Source organism: Sardina pilchardus, chromosome 15, assembly GCF_963854185.1.
Source record: "Sardina pilchardus chromosome 15, fSarPil1.1, whole genome shotgun sequence".
NCBI lineage: Eukaryota > Metazoa > Chordata > Actinopteri > Clupeiformes > Clupeidae > Sardina > Sardina pilchardus.
In genome coordinates this window covers 17753437-17772469 of record NC_085008.1, presented here as the reverse complement: position 1 = coordinate 17772469, position 19033 = coordinate 17753437, and the positions used below count along the sequence as shown (strand labels likewise).

Genomic DNA, 19033 nt, shown 5'->3' with positions numbered 1-19033 from the left:
GCTAATTGTTTTCAAATATTCCTGATGAATGACATTAGCATCCTACTTCCTTTTATTGTTCTCTCTGAGTCTCTCGGCTGAATTTGCTACATTAAACAGCCTCAGGTGATGCTCGAAATATCACAAAAGACTGCTGCAGAACTGGAGAACAACTCGACGGGCTTAAACAAATGTCCCACACTCGACACGCATACTCACAAAAGTGTGGACGGTGTTTCATATTGTTTATATCTCCAAAATGCTGCGCACAGGAAAGGCTATTATGGCGAGATTGCTCCAGGCCAGCAACTCCGATTGAACTTCCACAGCAGCTAAGCACAACCAATGCCCACCCGGAGTCCCTGGAGTGTTTTCTAACAAATGACAACAGTTTACATGATTGCTGGACGACTGGCAAATATTTAACAGCTTCCCTGAAATTAAGGGGGCTGCTACCCACTTCTGTTTTTCTTTTTTGTTTGTTTCTTGCCCTATGAGGCAATGAGCTACACTATGAGTATGGAGCAGGGGGTTTATTGTTGCGATCAATACAGCCTAATTGCCCAACAAGTCATACATTCACAGAATCAATTCAGGATGACAAATGTAGCAAAGCTGGTGTTAATGCAGCCAGTGAAACACAATAGCTTAAAGAGCTTCATTGTCACATCAACCGAGAGGTCATTTATTAACCTACATGTTCAGCATGCAGGAGTTTGGTTAATTGGCACAAGAGGGGGATTAGACCAATGTGTTTCCGTATGAAAAGAGGGTATTTGGTAATTGGAGGCTTCCTCCATCCATACAACACATCCCAAAGGGCCTGACTTTGCACAACTGCGTGATCCATCAGTAGAATGGTGAGGAATAGATGTACTGCACTGTAATGCATGCACCCATTAATGTAACAATGCAACATGAAAAGCCTTCTTCTAGTCCACACATTGCCCTGGTATTGAATAGTCTGAGACCACCAGACAATGAGCCATCACACAACTACTTCAGAGCAGGGGAAGTTGAGGCACAAGTGGTTGCGTTGTCTGTCCCACATTCGGATCTACGTGCCCACGGAGACCCAATCTCGAATCTGACCCATGGTCACTTGCTGATCCCGTCTCACCTCTCTCTCCTCCACTAGCTTCCTGTTGTCCCTTCACTGTCCTATCTGGATAAAGGCAATAGGCCCGGAAATATACGGTAAAAAAACCTTCTTCTGAGCTGATGGGCCAGTTCACCTGATTAGTATTACAATGACACTACTGTTTGGTTGGCAAAGCCCTCTCTTTGTCTTTCTCTGTTCCTGTTTGTGTCACTCACTCCATCTGTCTCTTGTCTCTTCTCTTGTCCCCATCTCTCTTTTTTCTCTCTTTCTCTCTATCCCTCTGTTCTCTCTCTCTTTGTTTTCCATCGCTCTGATTTTTCCTCCTACAACCATATTGTACTTAGTTCATTATCTCAGCTTCTTTAGACACACACACACACACACACACACACACACACAGCTCCTGGGACTTGATGGCCCTGATGGCAAGCAAATTTCACTTAATCAGGAGACACACACAGACAAAAAGCCTTGCCATCACCATGGGAACAAGGCCACCACCTCCATCACTATGCTGTGGTTCGAGTGTGAGAAAGGACCAGAAATGCAGTGTGTGCGTGTGTGTGTGTGTGTGTGTGCGTGCGTGCGTGCCTGCGTATGTGTGTGTGTGTGTGTGTGTGTGTGTGTGTGTGTGTATGTGTGTGCGCCTGTGTGTAGGTGTGTGTGTGTGTGTGCGCCTGTGTGTGGGCGTGTGTGCCTGTGTGGGTGTGTGTGGGCGTGTGTGCACCAGTGTGTGTGTGGTGGCTGTGGGTGGCCCTGGACTGCAGAGCAGCAGTGATTTAAACTTGGCCCAGTGCGGGGAGCGCGAGCTCATCAAAGCAAATCACTTTGTAATTTTGATAATTCATCTCGCAGAGAGAGGCCATTATCGATTCACGGAAGATAAAATGCAACCCATATATCTCAGTTTGCACATTCCTGTACTAAAGCGCTCACTGCCATATCGGGACCGTGCTTAAGGTGGGACTGGGCACAGGGGCGGGTGGGGCAAGGGGGTGGGATTGGGTGACGGACTGTCAGAGAGATTTGTGACCCGTGCAATGACCTCCAACACCGCAGCAGAAATTGCAGCAAGAATCACAATCGATTGTAGATTAATGCTACATTAATCTTTCTTCTCAGGAGGGGTCAGGTGAACTCGTCATGGACGTGCATAGGAAAAGACAGGATAGAGAGTGGAGGATGAGAGAAGAGAGGTGAGGTGAGGAGTGGAGAAGAGAGGAGGAGAGGAGGAGGAGAGGGACTGCTGCCTGTCTATCAGTCTGAAGCCGGCAGGGGCTTAGAGTTGTTTAGCTAGTTGGACCAGCAGTGACCCCCTGACTCTTCAGGAGGTCTTTTATCTCTGAAAAACAGCTGTGGAACATCAGCTAATAGCTCTGGAAAGCCCTTGCATAGCTGAATCTACAGTGGCCATAGAGAGAGAGAGAGAGAGAGAGAGAGAGAGAGAGAGAGAGAGAGAGAGAGAGAGAGAAAGAGAAAGAGAAAGAGGGGGGATTAAAACAAAGAGGGGTGGCCCTGGCTCTAGCCTTCCATAATATCAAATCCATTGGACCAGCATGGCTATTGGCTTCACATCACTACAATGTTTCAGGAGGTAAATCATTACATTCTTATATGGTTTAGTATACAATTCAATTCAATACATTCAAGATGCCACATGAAACTAAACTGAGAAAAAAAGTCAATAAAAATAAAGAAAGTAGAAATATCACATCTATGTTCAATGTATCTATGTATCTATGTACACTACACTACATCTACCCAACTGCAATATGTTTATGGTGACTTAGACCATCACTTGTGGTCTATTCGTCCAGTGAGGTATTGTAACTTGTGTCTTTTTTTAAAACGGATGCTGCCAAAAACATGAGGAGGAGAGAGGAAAGGCAAAACCCTGCTTGCTGCACGGTGCATCCAGTTTATTGATGAACCGATGCTTTGGTCATTCAGTCAGACCTTCATTAATCAGAGAACATGAGTGAGCGATGGGGAAGTTATTCTGAGTGGCCCCCTCCAGAAGTGACACTCAGCCTCATAAAAACACTCCGGCTCCATGCGCTCAGGAGCCAAGTGGAGAAATTGTTTAGTCACACGTTTTGCAGCGGACGGCTGCCAAAGCCACCGGCCGCCTCCGCACTACGGTAATGAGGACAAGTCCAGTGGCGGCACTGCAGTGATGGGAGACGCATCCGCGAGGATGCATCAATCCAGGCCAGAACAGAGGAGGAAGCTCACACCTACACACACACACACACACACACATGCGCAGCTCACAGGCTCCAGTCCATTAAAAACCAAACAGTTTTCATTGGAGTGCAATGGATAACTAAAGAATGAAATGGAAGGTGTCATTGAACTAAACAGGAGGGTGTGAAACGGCAATTGAACAGCAACACAGTCCACTTCAGACGACGATCAGCGGCAACACAATGCACGGGACTCACGATTTGTTTATTTCGCATCATGTTTCCCATGTGACACCTAACAACTCATGAAATGGATTCTAGGTTCATCATATGAATAAGTCAAGTTTTTAAAATTCGAAGCAATACAGCGGAAATGTCCTTGTGCAAAAGAAAAAACATAGGCTCCTCTGCTTTGTAACAAAACGCTCTGAATGTTATAATATGAGATTCATTATTAAGTAATAGTGACAAACCAGTGCATACATTCACTACAGAACACACAAGAGCTCCAAACATTATGCTCAGTAGCAGTTGAACATCAGTAGCAGTTTGAATTTGTTTTTTTGGCTCCCAAATGTTCATATCCAGTAAGTGATGGCAAACCAGCCAGCCAGTGAAACCGATATCCGCTGATGATAACCCACGAGGAAATTGAGATATGACTTAGACCACTTCACTTCCAAGCACCAGACACGGCAATGTTATGCGCATAAGAGTAGAACTCTGAGATAGCGAAACCATTAATCCATCTGATTAGTCTTGCTGTCTACAAACTAATAACGCTGGCTTTCAGAGGAAGGAATTAGGCATATGAAATGGCCATAAGGTGAAAAGCAAACTCATCTCATCACAGCAAGCTTAATTTAAAGTTAGCTCACAGCGCATCACTCTGTAATGTATGAGCCGCGAATGACTTCTCACAACAGATATATTTAGAGTTTGTACTTTTCCTACAGTCCATGAATGTCTGCTTTACTTTGTTCAGAGGATATCTTGTTTTCACAAACTCAATAAAGCATCTCATCTGCTCCTTCCCTTAACTCCCGTATTTTATTGGCTAATCATTCAATTACTTTTTATATCTTCATCAGAAACCTGCCTCTTGGAGCCTTGAAGTTGTCTTTCATCTTGGTTAGCCTTTTCATGTGTCATGCTGACATAACGTTAAATGGAATTCTATTAACTACTTATTACCTTTTCTATTGATTTACTTCCACACAAAGAGCAAAATTTCATATCCTTTTTAAGTATGTCTTTGCCCATACCATTATGTGAGATTGTATAACATTGATCTGAACAACATTTTGTAATGGACAGAACATACGACCTTCTGCTGAGAGGCTATGTTTCTTTCATGGTAAAGCACGACACAACAAAGCGAATAAAGTTTTAAACAATGTGGCTTCCAATAACAAGAACAACATTGTCGGCACACACCAAATCACAGTGCAACGGCCTTTAGACACTATGGTAAGCAAATCAGGCTTACATGTAGCAGAGTTATAAACCTGTCTGCTTGTGTGTATACAACAGCTCACCTGGATAAAGACAATGTCAGCTATGCAATATCAGTGTGAAGAAAGAGGAACAAACATTGGGGAACACTGACAGAAAAAAATAAATTTCTCTGCCATCTGACAAAACGTGTACCTCGTGCAGCTCAGTTTCCTAGTGAACGTGACCGAAAGACGGCCATCTTTGTCAGAGGGAGGCGATTGCCTTGAATGGGTGTCTCTCATCACACTGGAGCCTAATTAGAGTCAAATCACTTGGAGCCAGAGGGCTCTCTGTTCACAGCTATGGACATGTGACCGCGCAATTCAATGCACGCCAAGGGGCAAATTATTCCACACATCACGGCCACCTGAAAGCGGCGACAGGATTTTGGAGTGTGTTCACGGACGTCCCTATGGCGGGGGCCGAGCGGCTTTTGATGGGGATGTTAATGGCGACCACCCCGACTCCCAGCTCTCCCGTTTCTGCCTCTGAGTGGGGTCAAAGCGATTCTCTGAGCTGCCAACACATGGCAGATGGATCTGACACACACACACACACACACACACACACACACACACACACACACACACACAAACACACACACACACACACACACACACACACACACACACACATATTGTCAGAAAAATGCCCTCGGCTTTGTGCCACCTAAGCCCTGTCAATCACATAGCCAAAAAATATGAAGCCTCATATTTCCTGCAGGAGGGAAGATCTAGGTGGATTTTTCAGCCTTCAAAATAGAGAATAGGGGTCCCAGGGAGACATCAGCTGTTTCGTGCCGTGTGAGAGAATTTGAGGAATGGGAAATTCAGAGACCTGGCAGGGTACCTGCTCTCTTTCTCCCCCTCCTCTCTTTCTCTCTGTGTTTGTATGTGTGTGTGTGTGTGTGTATGTGTGTGTGTGTGTGTGTGTGTGTGTTTGTATCTGAGAGACAGATAAAAATGTGTGTGTGTATGTGTATGCGTGTGTGTGTGTGTGTGTGTGTGTGTGTGTGTGTGTGTGTGTGTGTGTGTGTGTGTGTGTGTGTGTGTGTGTGTGCGTGTGTGTGTGTGTGTGTGTATGTTTGTGTGTGTATGTCTATAACTAGCTGTGAGAGGGAGTCCAGTAAATCTTGAGATGGTCAAGCACACAGTGGGGGAGAACAGGGCAGACTGATTGTGGCACCCAGGGGTCTCACCCGTCTGTGGTAACCCAGTGCCTCTTGGTGGGGGGGTGGGGGGGGGGGGGGTAGTTGGGGGGGTGAGGGGGCAGTTGGGGGGGTGGGGGGGGGGGGGGGGGTTAGCAGTGACATGCAGGTGGAAGCTTTTGATACAGAGATGGGATTTGACTTCCTGCTGGCAACACCTGCTTCTCAGTGTCTGACTCTTTTTGTGTGGTACTGCAAAAGACTGCCTGATAACGTCATACATGTATCTATGTGGACATATACAAATACTGTACTTGCATGTTTCACGTGCGATACCGTGCAGGTATTCAATGAATTTTTTTTGTTATGTGGCCTTTGCACGACGGAGTATTAGGGCCACACATGAAGAAAACAAATATTTTTGCCCTGACAAGATTAAACTCAACATGTCAATTTTAAAGTCAACAGGTCGACATTAAAGTCGAAATTTCGAGGATAAAGTTGAAATGTAATTTCAACATTAATCTCGACGTGTCGACTTTAAAGTCGACATATTGATATTAAACTCAACATTTCGAGAATAAATTTGAAATATCATGTAGACTTTTATCTCGACGTGTCTAAAGTCATTAAACCTGAACTTACAGTTTAAACATACAGTTCAAGCTATGTAGGCCTGCACTTCCCACAACTTCAGTAGGCTATTTGACAGTCATGAATGATACTGCCAAAGGTGTTGGGCTATTTCTGATGGATTGCTGCTACGTGGAATGTCTATTAACTCATTGCAGTCATCGTGAAGCGCGTATATCTCATCTTTCTAAAACTGCTGAATGTCTCACCTGCATAAAATATAGTAACATAAGTTATTTTACTTAGAATACATGGGGTTTGTTGCCTGGTCGGGACGACAGTTTAATTCGTCCCACATAGACATTCAGAATAAGCCTGTTTTGCATCCATTACAAACCGTGCAACGTGAAAGTCAGTGAGGACACCTATTGTCTACTCAATAAGCATGAAGTCGAACCTTTAGATGAAACACATTATTTAAGAATAAAGAATAATAATAATAGCCTAATGACAAAAACGCTAATGAAGTTTACTTTTGACCATCAAATTATTTATCGCCTGTAACTCTGTGATATTACAGAAGGTAGGCTATAAAACGAAATTATGTGGCTGAGCAATGAGATATGTTCTATGTTTTGTCCTTTTGTAGGCCTATAGCTTAAACTGTAGGCCTATGTTTTCAGTGTAGGATTTCGAGTTTAATGTCGACATGTCGAGATTAAAGTCGACATGATATTTCAACTTCATTCTCGAAATGTTGAGTTTAATGTCAACATGTCAACTTTAAAGTCGACACGTCGAGATTAATGTCGACATGACATTTCTTCTTTATTCTCGAAATTTCAGGTTTAATGTCGACATGTTGACTTTACTGTAAAGTCGACATGTCGAGTTTAATCTCGTCATGGCAAAAACATATTTTTTCTTCATGTGTGGCCCTAATACTCTGTCATGCCTTTGAGAGTTAGATCGAGTGAAATTATTGGTGTAGTTTTACATTTCTTTAATCTAGCAATGTCAAAGACCATGTTGTATAGCCATGATATTAATTTCAAAAAAAGGTTTATATAACATACCCAATTATTTAATTGTTCAATTATTTAATTAATCAAGAGTCATTTTACTGTAAATTGAGAATGACAAAGTCAAAGGTGCATTTTTAAAATAGATTGTATTCTGCCAGCACTTCCTGTTATGGTTGATTAAGAATGTGAACCAGGCTGCAATGTCAGTGACATTTACTTGGTCTGAAACCGCTGTGAAAGGTATGACTCAGCTGACGCCAATCCGCCGTGCAAATTATGTCGGGTCATCACCCTGGAAATTGGAGAAGCGGTACTTTGTGCGTCTGCGAGCACAAAGGAGTGTTAAAATGTTTCTCCTCGCTCTTTAGAACAAGGTGTGAACCTGTGTGAGGGGTCACTGCGCTGAGATTGGGGGAGTGTGTGGGTATGTGTGTGTGGGGGGGAGGGGGCTGATGGTTACTTCAGGTAATCTTTATCATTGAATGCGGTTTAAAGCCACACAACGTCGTTCTTTATACCTTCAAATAATGGCTTCTGACTTATTTGAATGCCACACTGATTAAAATGAAGTAGAGTCTCAAGTATTCACCTGGAATATCAGGTAGGAGCATGCTCCTTTTCCTTGGCTTTATAGTCAAACTGAGAGAGAGAGAGAGAGAGAGAGAGAGAGAGAGAGAGAGAGAGAGAGAGAGAGAGAGAGAGAGAGAGAGAGAAAGAGAGAAGGGGGGCCTGAAGCTGACTGATCTCTACCTGATAGGTACTGGGCTCGGCTGAGGTTATGGATCCTGCTGCTATCTGTTTTTGTCTCTGGCACAGTTCTATGGAGAGTGAAAACTCAGCTCAATGCCTGGAGAGAGGACAGTCATCTGTGCTGCTCAGGGATACTCAAAGTAAGACAGAGTGACAGTGAAACACTACTGTTTTCATATGCCACTAAAACATAGCCATGTTGCCATATTTGGAGTTGAAGCATTTCCCCATGCCATGGAAACTTTATCATTCAGTATATTAAACACATGACCAGCTCAATACGCAATAGATTCGCTGTCAATGGTAAGTTAATAGCAATGTTGAGTGGTTATCCCATGAAAGTGCAATTTGTTCTCAATTAAATGATTTTGATGAGCTTGTTCAATCTGAAAAGTTACAACACAGAGCTCCACACATCATCACACTAACCAAACATTCAAGCACCACAACATACTCACGAGTCACGACTGACCCAGAGAAGGACAGTCACAGACCAGAATGGTCAGGTTCATTCACCGAAGAAGCTAACCATTTAGGAATACACTGTGTGTTCAGAGCAGGGTAGAGCTAGCCATTTCATCATGTTAGCCCTGTAATGAATGACAACATAACTCTGACCATATATTTTGGAATAAAGAAAGAAAGAAGCAACTTCAGCACATCCTTCACTGTAAACATGACATCAAGCTCTTGCTTTAGACACATCTTAAATAAAGTGTTGAACGCAGCCAAGCAGGGCTAATTCATTCAGCAAGGATGGCATGCTCTGGTGTCAGAGAAAGAACTGTTTACATACAGATGATCTGATTGCGAATGTCTGACCTTAGGCTAATAAAACTGAAGTGTCTCTGTGTCTCAACAGCAAATGGTGCTTTAATTACAGTCAGATCTATCTGAAGAGGCATTCAGGATGGAGCAATGCGAGTTTGGGAACACATTTTGAAGACAGAAATGACCTCTCTAGTCTTACAGTATGTCCTGTTGGTTTTTGAAATAAGATCTGAGAATGCCTCTTGAAATAATCAGAATGGCCCACGACAGGGGTGAAAATGATCTGAATACATTCTTCATCGGAATGTCTGTGACCTCAAGAATTCCATTTCCTTTTACTTCAGCTCCCTTGCCACCATGCACAGGCTGCTTCATACAAACCAGCTACAAATGACTTTATCCCAAATAATATGCCACACTACATTAGCTGGAGTACATTGCTTGTATGTGGGTGTGTAAGAGCTCTGAAGGGGGTGATTGCCTTTCTTTCTTTGTCTCTTGTTGTGGAGGAGATTTACATTACATTGCACCATGTCTGACGTGTCTTTTTTCCCCCCTCTTAGGCCCCAATGTCCTCATAAAGAGACATTTTACGACACAGTCCACACAGCATTTGGTGTTTTTTTTTTTTTTTTTAGGTGAGAGCCTTTTAGCTGCCTGGTCACTGGAGCCTACTAATGCGCAGCGAAATGAACTAATGCCAGCAGCATAAAGCAACCGATTTTCCACCACCTGCCCTGTTACGCCATCTTGGCGGTATGTTTTACTTTGGGGAGGTACAATACAAATCCACTGCAGCCAGTCTACCAGTCTGTTAACCGTGCTATCGGTTGTTTTGGCCAGGTCTTAAATGTAAATTGGATTTGAATTTGCTGTGATGGATGAGAAAACTTCACAGCACCTGCAACATCCCGCATTCTGTTAATTCCCTCAGCTGTTTATAAATCATTTAATTAAACGCAGTGACAATTGGACCAGTTGCTAGTAAGTGATCACTTTCTATTTGACCAGCTTTGGAAGCACAAGGGAGAATGCAACAGCTCCAACAGTAGATGGTAAAATGGCTTAACGATTCACTCACGGTATTTCATTGGTTTCTAGATGAACTTAGGTTAATTCTGTTCTTTCAACTAACTTTACTTTGTAGCATTTAAGGCACTTCCCTGTGGTGCAAATGCTTAAATTTGAGTAAATCTACCTGAAAAAGAAGGAAGATGCTACTTTAAGCTTTAAGCAAATTGTTTGAAATTAGCTATACAAAACATCATGCTGAACAACAATCCATTACATTGCTTCCACTATTTTTTTTATCATCTTTTCTCAACTCGAACTGTCATATACAGTACAGAAAAGCACCTTCCTAACAATTCCTAACAATTCAATATAAATTAGGCAGCAATATAAACACATTTATCGTTTAAAGCAGAGAGTCCAGCACACGGATCAAAGCACCTATGAGTCCACTTCAGCGGTCCACATTATATCTGACACATTTTGCTCCTGCTACTCAAATATAGTCTATATTTACTTCCTCATTTCTTTTGTATTGATAATATCTGATCAGGGAGTCATTCTGCAAGCACAGCAGCTCACATTTATTGCAAGAAAACCTATTTATTAAGCTGTGGAAACATATGTCATATTTTTTGTTATCCGAGTTGACAATGGCAAGTCTACTTGCTAACAAAAAAACACAGAGTTTGATGTTATTTTTTAACTTATTCCTTCTTTGATCATCAATAAAGTATTGTTAAAATACTTTGTAAAATACTAGTGATAACATAACATCAAAACATATCGGCACCTCCACATTCTCCTCTCCCACACAGAAGCAGAGGATTCTCTCTCTCTCTCTCTTCTATGACATATTATGTTTATGGTAATGAGCTCTAGGATCTCTCACACTGCAAACAACCCAAACTCCACACAAGCCAAAGTTTGCTTATCCAGCAGACACCATGATGAATGCATCTTTGATACGCTTGACGTATTTCTGTATTTGTTGCAGAGAGAGAGAGAGAGAGAGAGAGAGAGAGAGAGAGAGAGAGAGAGACAGAGACAGAGAGAGAGAGGCAGAGATGATGAAAGGGCTCGAGCGGAACTCACAGCTGGAGAAGATGAGGGGGCAGGAGTGGGCATCCATGGGGAAGTTGTGCAGCTGAAGCTGGCACTCAGCGTTGATGGTGAGCCTAGAGAGAGAGAGAGAGACACAGAAAAGCAGCTCCATGAGTTAGGCTGCTCCTCACCTCACACCGTGCAGTCACATGGGGCCTGTAAGAGGGCCATCGTGTCATAAAGCTGAAAAGGTAATAACCGATCACATTAGGAGCATTTAATGCACACTAAGCTTGATTTGTTGCTGCCCAATATATAATATCCGATTATGATTAAGGACAGTTATTGCAAATATATTTGATGTGTAACGTCCCCAGGAGAATATATCTTTTATTACAGACAGTTATAGAAAATAGGCAGGCCAACAGAGGGCCTGAAATGTATCTTTCAAGTATTATTTGGAGTCCAAAATGGGTCCTAATATCATGGATATGTATATTTTTTTGTGTCTGTGAGCGGGTGTGTGTGCCTGTGTGTTTCACCAATTGTTGCAAAGTGTGGGGGAGAAAGAGAGGGAATGAGAAAGATAGAGAGAGAGAGAGAGACATAATGTGTGAGGGTTTTCAAAATTGAGCGAATAATGGAGTACACATGAAGGTGTAATATATACAGTGTATATTGGCAGATATCAGTGTGTATGAATGGTGAGTGAAAAGTATTGATGTGATTGATTGCAATCTTAATATTGGAATGTATTACTCGCCTAACTGAAGATTGATCATGCATGTATGTGTTTAAGAACAATCATGAAACCATAACTCAGATCATAGAAATGTTATCATCAGCGACAGAGGTGGATTACATTTTGGAAACTTATACATCTACCAGCCACTGGCAGATGTTTGGTCATATTCACCATCCACTCAAAAGAAAACGATCACTTTGTCTGGAATCTACGAGCCACTTTCATATTTTACCACCATTTGGCTGGTGGCCGGTGATAATTTCCATCGTTGGACATACTTCATGACATGGTTGTTAGTACATTGTAATAATGCTGTTATTGCATAATAATGCTATAAATCGAGGGCTGAGAACCAAAGGGGCGTAAGTGACATTTTTACCAACTTTACAGGAGAGCCAACACAAATCGAACTGCTTCTGTATGTTCACAGTTAAAGACTTTTGGTTTTTGTTCAATAACTATTTTTATAAATATTGTACTTCTATAATTGTGTCAGCTAAGAGAGCTCATCAAGAGCTTTCAGGTGATATATATAACTCAATTTTGACCAAAATGTCACTTACGCCCCTTAGGTCAGCCCTCGAAATACTGTACAATGCAATATAGAAAGTGACTAAATGTAGAAGAAGAATGTTATGTAAATATCTTTGTATTATTCATTACATTTTGTGGATGATTTTTACTTTCCTCACCCTTCTTTTACACATCCCAAACAAAACATACAGGTATCAATGATGCTGAGAACAGATGTTAGAGATACAATTATGGAGAGTGAGAGTAAGCGAACAATGTACAGTATCTTACTGACTTGCTTACAGTAATGAGGAGGGAAAGTTTCCTCAGTTTCAAAGGAAAGCCTCTGGAGTCAAATGTTGTAAACTTGGAGAAAGTGCACAGAACAACTCATAACAGATGCAACTTGGCATGTCTTTCCAAATCTAAACCATTCCAAACCCCATTTTCCACTGTAGCACAACAAGACCTCCACATTACAAGCAGTGAAGGGCATGGTGCAAAAAAAACTCAAACCGAACCTCTTGGCAGCCTTCAGAGGGCTGATACGACCTTGGTGCCGAAGTCTAACAAAATATTTTGCTGTTTGCAGAACACACTCGACAGAGGCCCTGGGACAGCTTTGTTTGAGAACTACATCACTTTGGGAGACACGACGAGTCAAACAGGATAGGAATGAGAGGGTAAGTATCCGAGACAGTTCTCATTTGTTGGCTTGTGTCTGACGGAGGACGGAGATTGGTTTTGTGTATTCCCCACATACACCTGTGTCTCACCTCACACCCCACAACATCGCGCTCCAGTCCCGTGAGATGGGGAGCAGAGATGTAGGCCAGTGACGGCGTCACAGAGAAATGCCTTTGACTGCGACAAGAAAAGTCACATCACAGTGTGACTGTACAAAACAGCATGTTACACACACAATGTGGACAGCAACAGAGAGGTTTCTCTCAGAACTATTTCGAAGTGAGTTTAAATCCAAAGTACAAGGACTCTTGAAGCATGCTGCCCTCTACTAGCCTGGTCCTAACCATCCCATAATACTACCATTTCATTTCGTATTATGGTCTGGCATTTCTTTGCTCTGAAGCGCTTGCAGGAAGCGGGAAGTAACGCCCAGTTCTGGTTTGAATTGATTGGATAGCTCTCACCCAATCGGCGATAGTTACTCATAACAACATAGCGCAGGCGTTTAACGTCATCGTCACGAGCGCCCTCCCCCTTTCGCCCCCACCAACCCGTCTCTTCGTTTATTGGCTGCTTTCTGGAGGGGGGGCGTTCTGTTACAATTCTACCGAGCAGAATGCTCCACAGAGGAGCACGGCCAGACTCGTAGTGGAGGCAATCCTTGGCCGGAAGTACGTGGATGGCTCGCGAGGCTAGCCCTCTACCCCAATCTTGCTATGCTAGTGAAAGTGGAACTTAATTCACATAGCTGTTCCCTGGCTCAGATCTGCTCCAAAATCTAATAGGTTCCTCTGTGGCCCATCCTACACTGTTCCACCAAGTTTAATAAAAATTGGACCAGTAGTTTTTGCATAACAGTGCTTACGGACTCAAAACAAACAATAACAAGTTCAAGTTATTTATATAGCACATTATCATACACAATAGTCAAGCTTGGCATCCAAGATTGACTGTCTAAGGGTGAGTAAGTGATCACCTACAGCACCAATTCTGAATCTAAACTGGGACCCAGTGCCAAGACCTGAGAACTGGAGTGATGTGCTCTATTTTCTTTAGCTCAACAACTACAAAAACATAATAAATCATAAACATAATCTCCTTGTTGGACGGTAACAATATATCAACATCAGGTGTTAAGACTGTGACTAACGCTAGGGAATAAATTATGAGGATATCTGTACAGACTATCTAAGCTGAGAGTGTACAGAGGCCTGGCGCGAGGGAGCATCCTCATCACCTGAATAGCCTCCATTGTTTATCCGAGCTGACAACAACGCCAACGAGAGCAATTAATCTGGAGCATGGCATTTCACTGCCCCCCTTAATCATCAACTACCACTGGTGGGACTGCAAAGCCCATGAATATTGATTCCCAATGTGCCTCTGTACTGAGGTGTGTGTGTGTGTGTGTGTGTGTGTGTGTGTGTGTGTGTGTGTGTGTGTGTGTGTGCGTGTGTGTGTGTGTGTGGTCGTGGTGGCAGTGGGTGGTTGGGGGGTTTTAATACTCTTTGTTCCTGATTGGACTGTCATGAACTTGCCTGTGAGCCTGAATGCGGGGTCTTCCTGTTGCCAAGGAAATGCTTGGCAGAGCGTTGGAGACAGGATGACAAAGTTGCTCTGCCTGGCTGTGAAATCTCCCCTGGTCCAAATAGCAACTTTGCATCCCCTGCTCCTCAGGAAGCAGGCTGGAGCACTAAATAGGCCACTGTCTTAAGTCCCGCTCAAAGAAATAAATTAACCAAGACGCACTCCGCCAAAAATACATTCCTTTCGCTGGAGGTGAGCTTTCGCTCTTTTTGAAAAGTATCTCTTTTTTTGTGATTTGGCCTTTGGTTAACCAACAAAAACATGATTTTTTATCAGTGTAAGGTAGCTTTGACAGGGCCTTCATCAGTGTCAACCTTGGGAGAAAGTATGGAATGCTTTGGATGAATGGAAGAGCTGGAGCTTTTACACAAGTAAGCGAGTAATTTCTCTCATATAGGAAAACCCTTACAAAACATTGAGTCAAGGTCAAAATAGGGCTTCAGAACTATGTACGAGAACATAAAGATGTCTCAGCATACAAAAATCATGGATGGAATGGAGATAGGATAACTCCATGATGAGTGCAATGTAGGGATGATGGCTCTCTTATAGGACAATACACATCCCTACACTGTTTTTTTTGCCACTGCTCTTCTTACTGATGTGAATGCAATGTCACACATTAACATCTCATCAATCAATTAGCTGTGAATGCTATTTCCCATTGTTGCCATGGCTACGACTACAGACTATATTGATATGGAACACTGATTATTAGACTTAATTTTTTTTCTGTGTGTGCCCTGTTATATCAACATAACAGACATCTATCTATGCGATGTTAGAAATGAGAAATTAGTTTTTTTTTTTTATATACATACATGTAAATGTGTCTGTCTGTGTCTTATATAAACGGACATGCAAGGCCCACTCCTCACTCTCCCACTCTTGGGTAATGAAATAAAGATCTCTTGCATCTTCTAGAATCTCAGTGCTCTGGGATGGAGAGACATTCAAATATTTTTCAGCTAGAACTAGAAAGGCATTTGGATTTTGTCGACCTCTATCTGAGCCAAATGCAGTATCTCATAATGTGAAAGTGAAACTTTGTTCACAGCCATCCCCTGCTGGGGACTCAACTCATTTGAATGTCACTCAGCAACCATAGGATGACATCAGAAAAATGTGCAGTGGCCTATTAAAGGTGCTCTAAGCGATGTTACATGGTTTCTAAGCTAAAACGTTTTTTTGTCACATACAGCAAACATCACCTCACCATCCGCTAGCTGCCTGAGCCCTGAATACACTGGAAAAAGGGGGTCTCTGTGGACAGTCCAGGCTCCAGAAATGGCAACAAAAACAACCTGGTCCAGCCTGGACCATAAAAACATAACCAACTGTTCCATCCAATCACTGACAAGATGTGCGTAAAGGAGAGTTTCAATTGCATGAGAGGGAGGGAGGGCATAGCGAGCTAGCTCTCTGTTTTGTTTGAACGACAACAGAAGTGACCCATACCCAACATCGCTTAGAGCACCTTTAATTTTTTTACAGAGCTGTATATTAATGCGACGTGTTATGAATGTGACTGACTGAGAAAAGATGATATGGATATCTTCATATAGAAGCTCGACTGAGTCTGAGCTGTGAGAGTATATAGCGTACTAGTGAGATAGAGCAATTATCTTTTTCCGCTGTGGCGCTGGGAGAGAAACACACCCACACCCGTCATCTTGTGCGCTTTTAGTGAGCAGAGCGGCCTTACAAGCAAGGAGAGGATTTCCATGGCCGACCGAGCCATTCACCCCTCTCTCTTTCTCAGTGCAAACAAACTCCATTTATTTATGAAGAAAAGAGCCGCAGGCACCAACTCCCTTCACATCTGCTTTCATTATGCATGTCTGCGATATTGTTTACATATTGTCTCACAGCGGCAACAACAGAAAAAGCAACATAGACAAAACTTAGTCAGTGGGGTAGGTCATGCAGCTAGCCAAAGCTTCACACACACACTGTATATCCTGGGGAATCATTTTCCCTATCTTCCAATATTTCGTCCCAGCCCACTACACAGTTATCTACAGAATGAAGACCTCTTGTAAAGTTAACAATAATGATTACAACACATCAAGAGGGCCTTGCTCTCCCTTAGCTCAACGGGTGGTGGAGACGTGATGCTACATGCACATTGTCAAAGCATTATGCTACTGTGAAACAGATCCTGAAGCATGGACTACAGAACCAAACCAACCTCAAACGGAAAAATCTGCTCATCTGTGAATTGAGAGGATCAAAGGAAATACGTTGAATGAAGTCAGCTAAATGCACTAAGTCTTTCACAAGAAATTTAGATGAATATCAGTTCAGTTTTGGGGTTTTAAGACCTGTTTTGAGACCTACGTCTCCTGGTGGTTCCACTGGTATGTCTGCCCGTCCCGTCACTGGTACTTTTGGGGCCGATTTAAAGATGGTAAACAAGGTGTATGTGTAAATGTTGCGTAGTTCTCGCCTCTGTTTCTGATAAGCCCGGGGCCTGTCCAGATAGCAGGCATGATGAATGGTTTGGAATTTGCGTCTGTGAATCTGAGCGTCTCTACGGTGCCCTCTTCCTCTGGACTGTTCCCAAAAACACGTTTCGGTCCCTTGCGCTCCAGTGATGTTGTCCCTGTCTGTCACGGCATGTACGAAAAAAAAAACTGTGTGTTTATTTATGAGGCCGATAAATAAGATCAGGCAACGCGACGCATTAGGCTGGCTGAACTTTAAGCGGCCTTGTACGCGCTAAACTTTCCCGAGCTTAACTCAGAGGCTGTGTCACGATGACAGAGCGGCTTCGCTGATCCGTGGCATGCAGGGGCCACAATGAAGTCACATTTCACATGTCTAAGCAGCGCCACCACAATCTGCCAGTTCACCCGAGGCCAGGAGCAATCTCTGGCAACAAATCTGGGACTCTTTTCCACCAAAGGCATTTCAGCAGAAAGATGATTGAAGATTTGTTTATCCTGCAGCCAAAAAGGAGAGCGCTTCCCAAGGAGACGAGGTGTTTTTTAATGGCTTCCACAAAGGCTCAGAACAGAGTCGAGATCTGTCAAACTTTATAATGGCCAAAGCTGTCAGGAGGTTGACGCCTGTGCTCATATCCCCCCACGAGGGAATCTTTAGTGACACTCTAATATCAAAGTTATTAACAGCTGTGACAGGGACAACTTTACTGTTGTTGAACACTTTGATTTGTTTTAGCAAGTTTGTCTAATTTTAACTTTAACTGACAACATTAAGGAGGCGAGGTAAAAGAAGAGGGCCTTCATGGACAAAAGAGCTTGTCACTGAAATGGTCATTGATATTCTTTAAAAAAAAACAAGTGCCATCTGATTACTTTTTTTTCATTTGGATATTAACACAATCCAATTAAGCAGACTCCTTTTGTGTTCTCAAGAGGATGAGTCACACCAACAGTCAAGGCTACAGATCAAGAGCTCAGAAAGGACTGGTCCTGTGAACAGATGTCTCATAAAGGGCCATTTGTAGTGTTTATTTTTTTTGTTTTTCATCTCCACGTGTTCATATGTCACCTTTAGTGTGTTAATATCCCATAATTATTAATGCAGTGTTCATGTGAAATCACTTCTGAATGATCATCTATTCTAGTGCTTTCTTTCAAAAGGTTTTGGTTTTGGAAACAACTGTTACATTTTAAGGATGTTGCTGCTATCAAAGAATGTTGAACAATCCTTTCAGAAAGTTTCGAATACACAGTATTGTTTGACAGTAATGGTTCATAGTCTTTGGTAGCATATGCAACTATATCTCACTTTTGTCTTGTGATATTCAACTACAATATTTTAGCTCAGTAATAAAAAAGACACACACTCATGCACGCACACACCCGCGCGCTCACACACACACACACACACACACACACACACACACACACACACACACACACGTCAAATTTACCTCAGCGTGTAGAGGATCTTTCCATCATTCCATATTCTAAGGAGTTGATTAGGTGTGGTAATCCAGTGAGAGTCTGCATTCTTTGAGTTCCTGAATATGGTGTCAGGCAGCCAGATCAGACCCACCATGTTGCTGTTCAGAGTCAATATTTTCATTGTGCTGTTGTATCTTAGTCGACTGTCTGTCCATGTCTGGGCGAAAATGATGTCGATTTGGTACTCCTGCAACAGAATCACAATAGGGAAAAAAAGAATCAATGAGTGCTCATTGTTAGTGGCAAGACAGGTGGTACTGCCTGAATCTGTGTTAAAAACCCATGCCAATACATGGAGTAAACCATAGAAAAGTCCAGTGCATCATCGAGCGCACTGAGGTGTCAAACTGGTGCAACGTCTCGTTTGGAATAAAAACAGTAATTTCAATTGATTACCTGCCAAAATGCCTGGAAAAAATCCTCATCTTTTCAGGTAATATGTTCAGGCATTCCTGGGTAACCCTCAGCCCTTATTTGTTCA

The 19033-nt window shown here is 42.7% G+C and overlaps 1 protein-coding gene across 1 annotated transcript in view; it reads right to left on the bottom strand.

Annotated features, from left to right (window-relative positions):
• The window catches only part of LOC134102451 (gamma-aminobutyric acid receptor subunit gamma-3), an 85864-nt gene that overhangs the window by 10692 nt on the left and 56139 nt on the right, over positions 1 to 19033 (bottom strand). The window contains exons 4-5 of the mRNA XM_062556549.1: positions 18519 to 18739; positions 11137 to 11219 (exon numbers count right to left, since the gene is read on the bottom strand). Of these exons, the coding sequence (XP_062412533.1) occupies positions 11137 to 11219; positions 18519 to 18739 (304 nt within the window). The remainder of the gene's footprint in view (positions 1 to 11136; positions 11220 to 18518; positions 18740 to 19033) is intronic.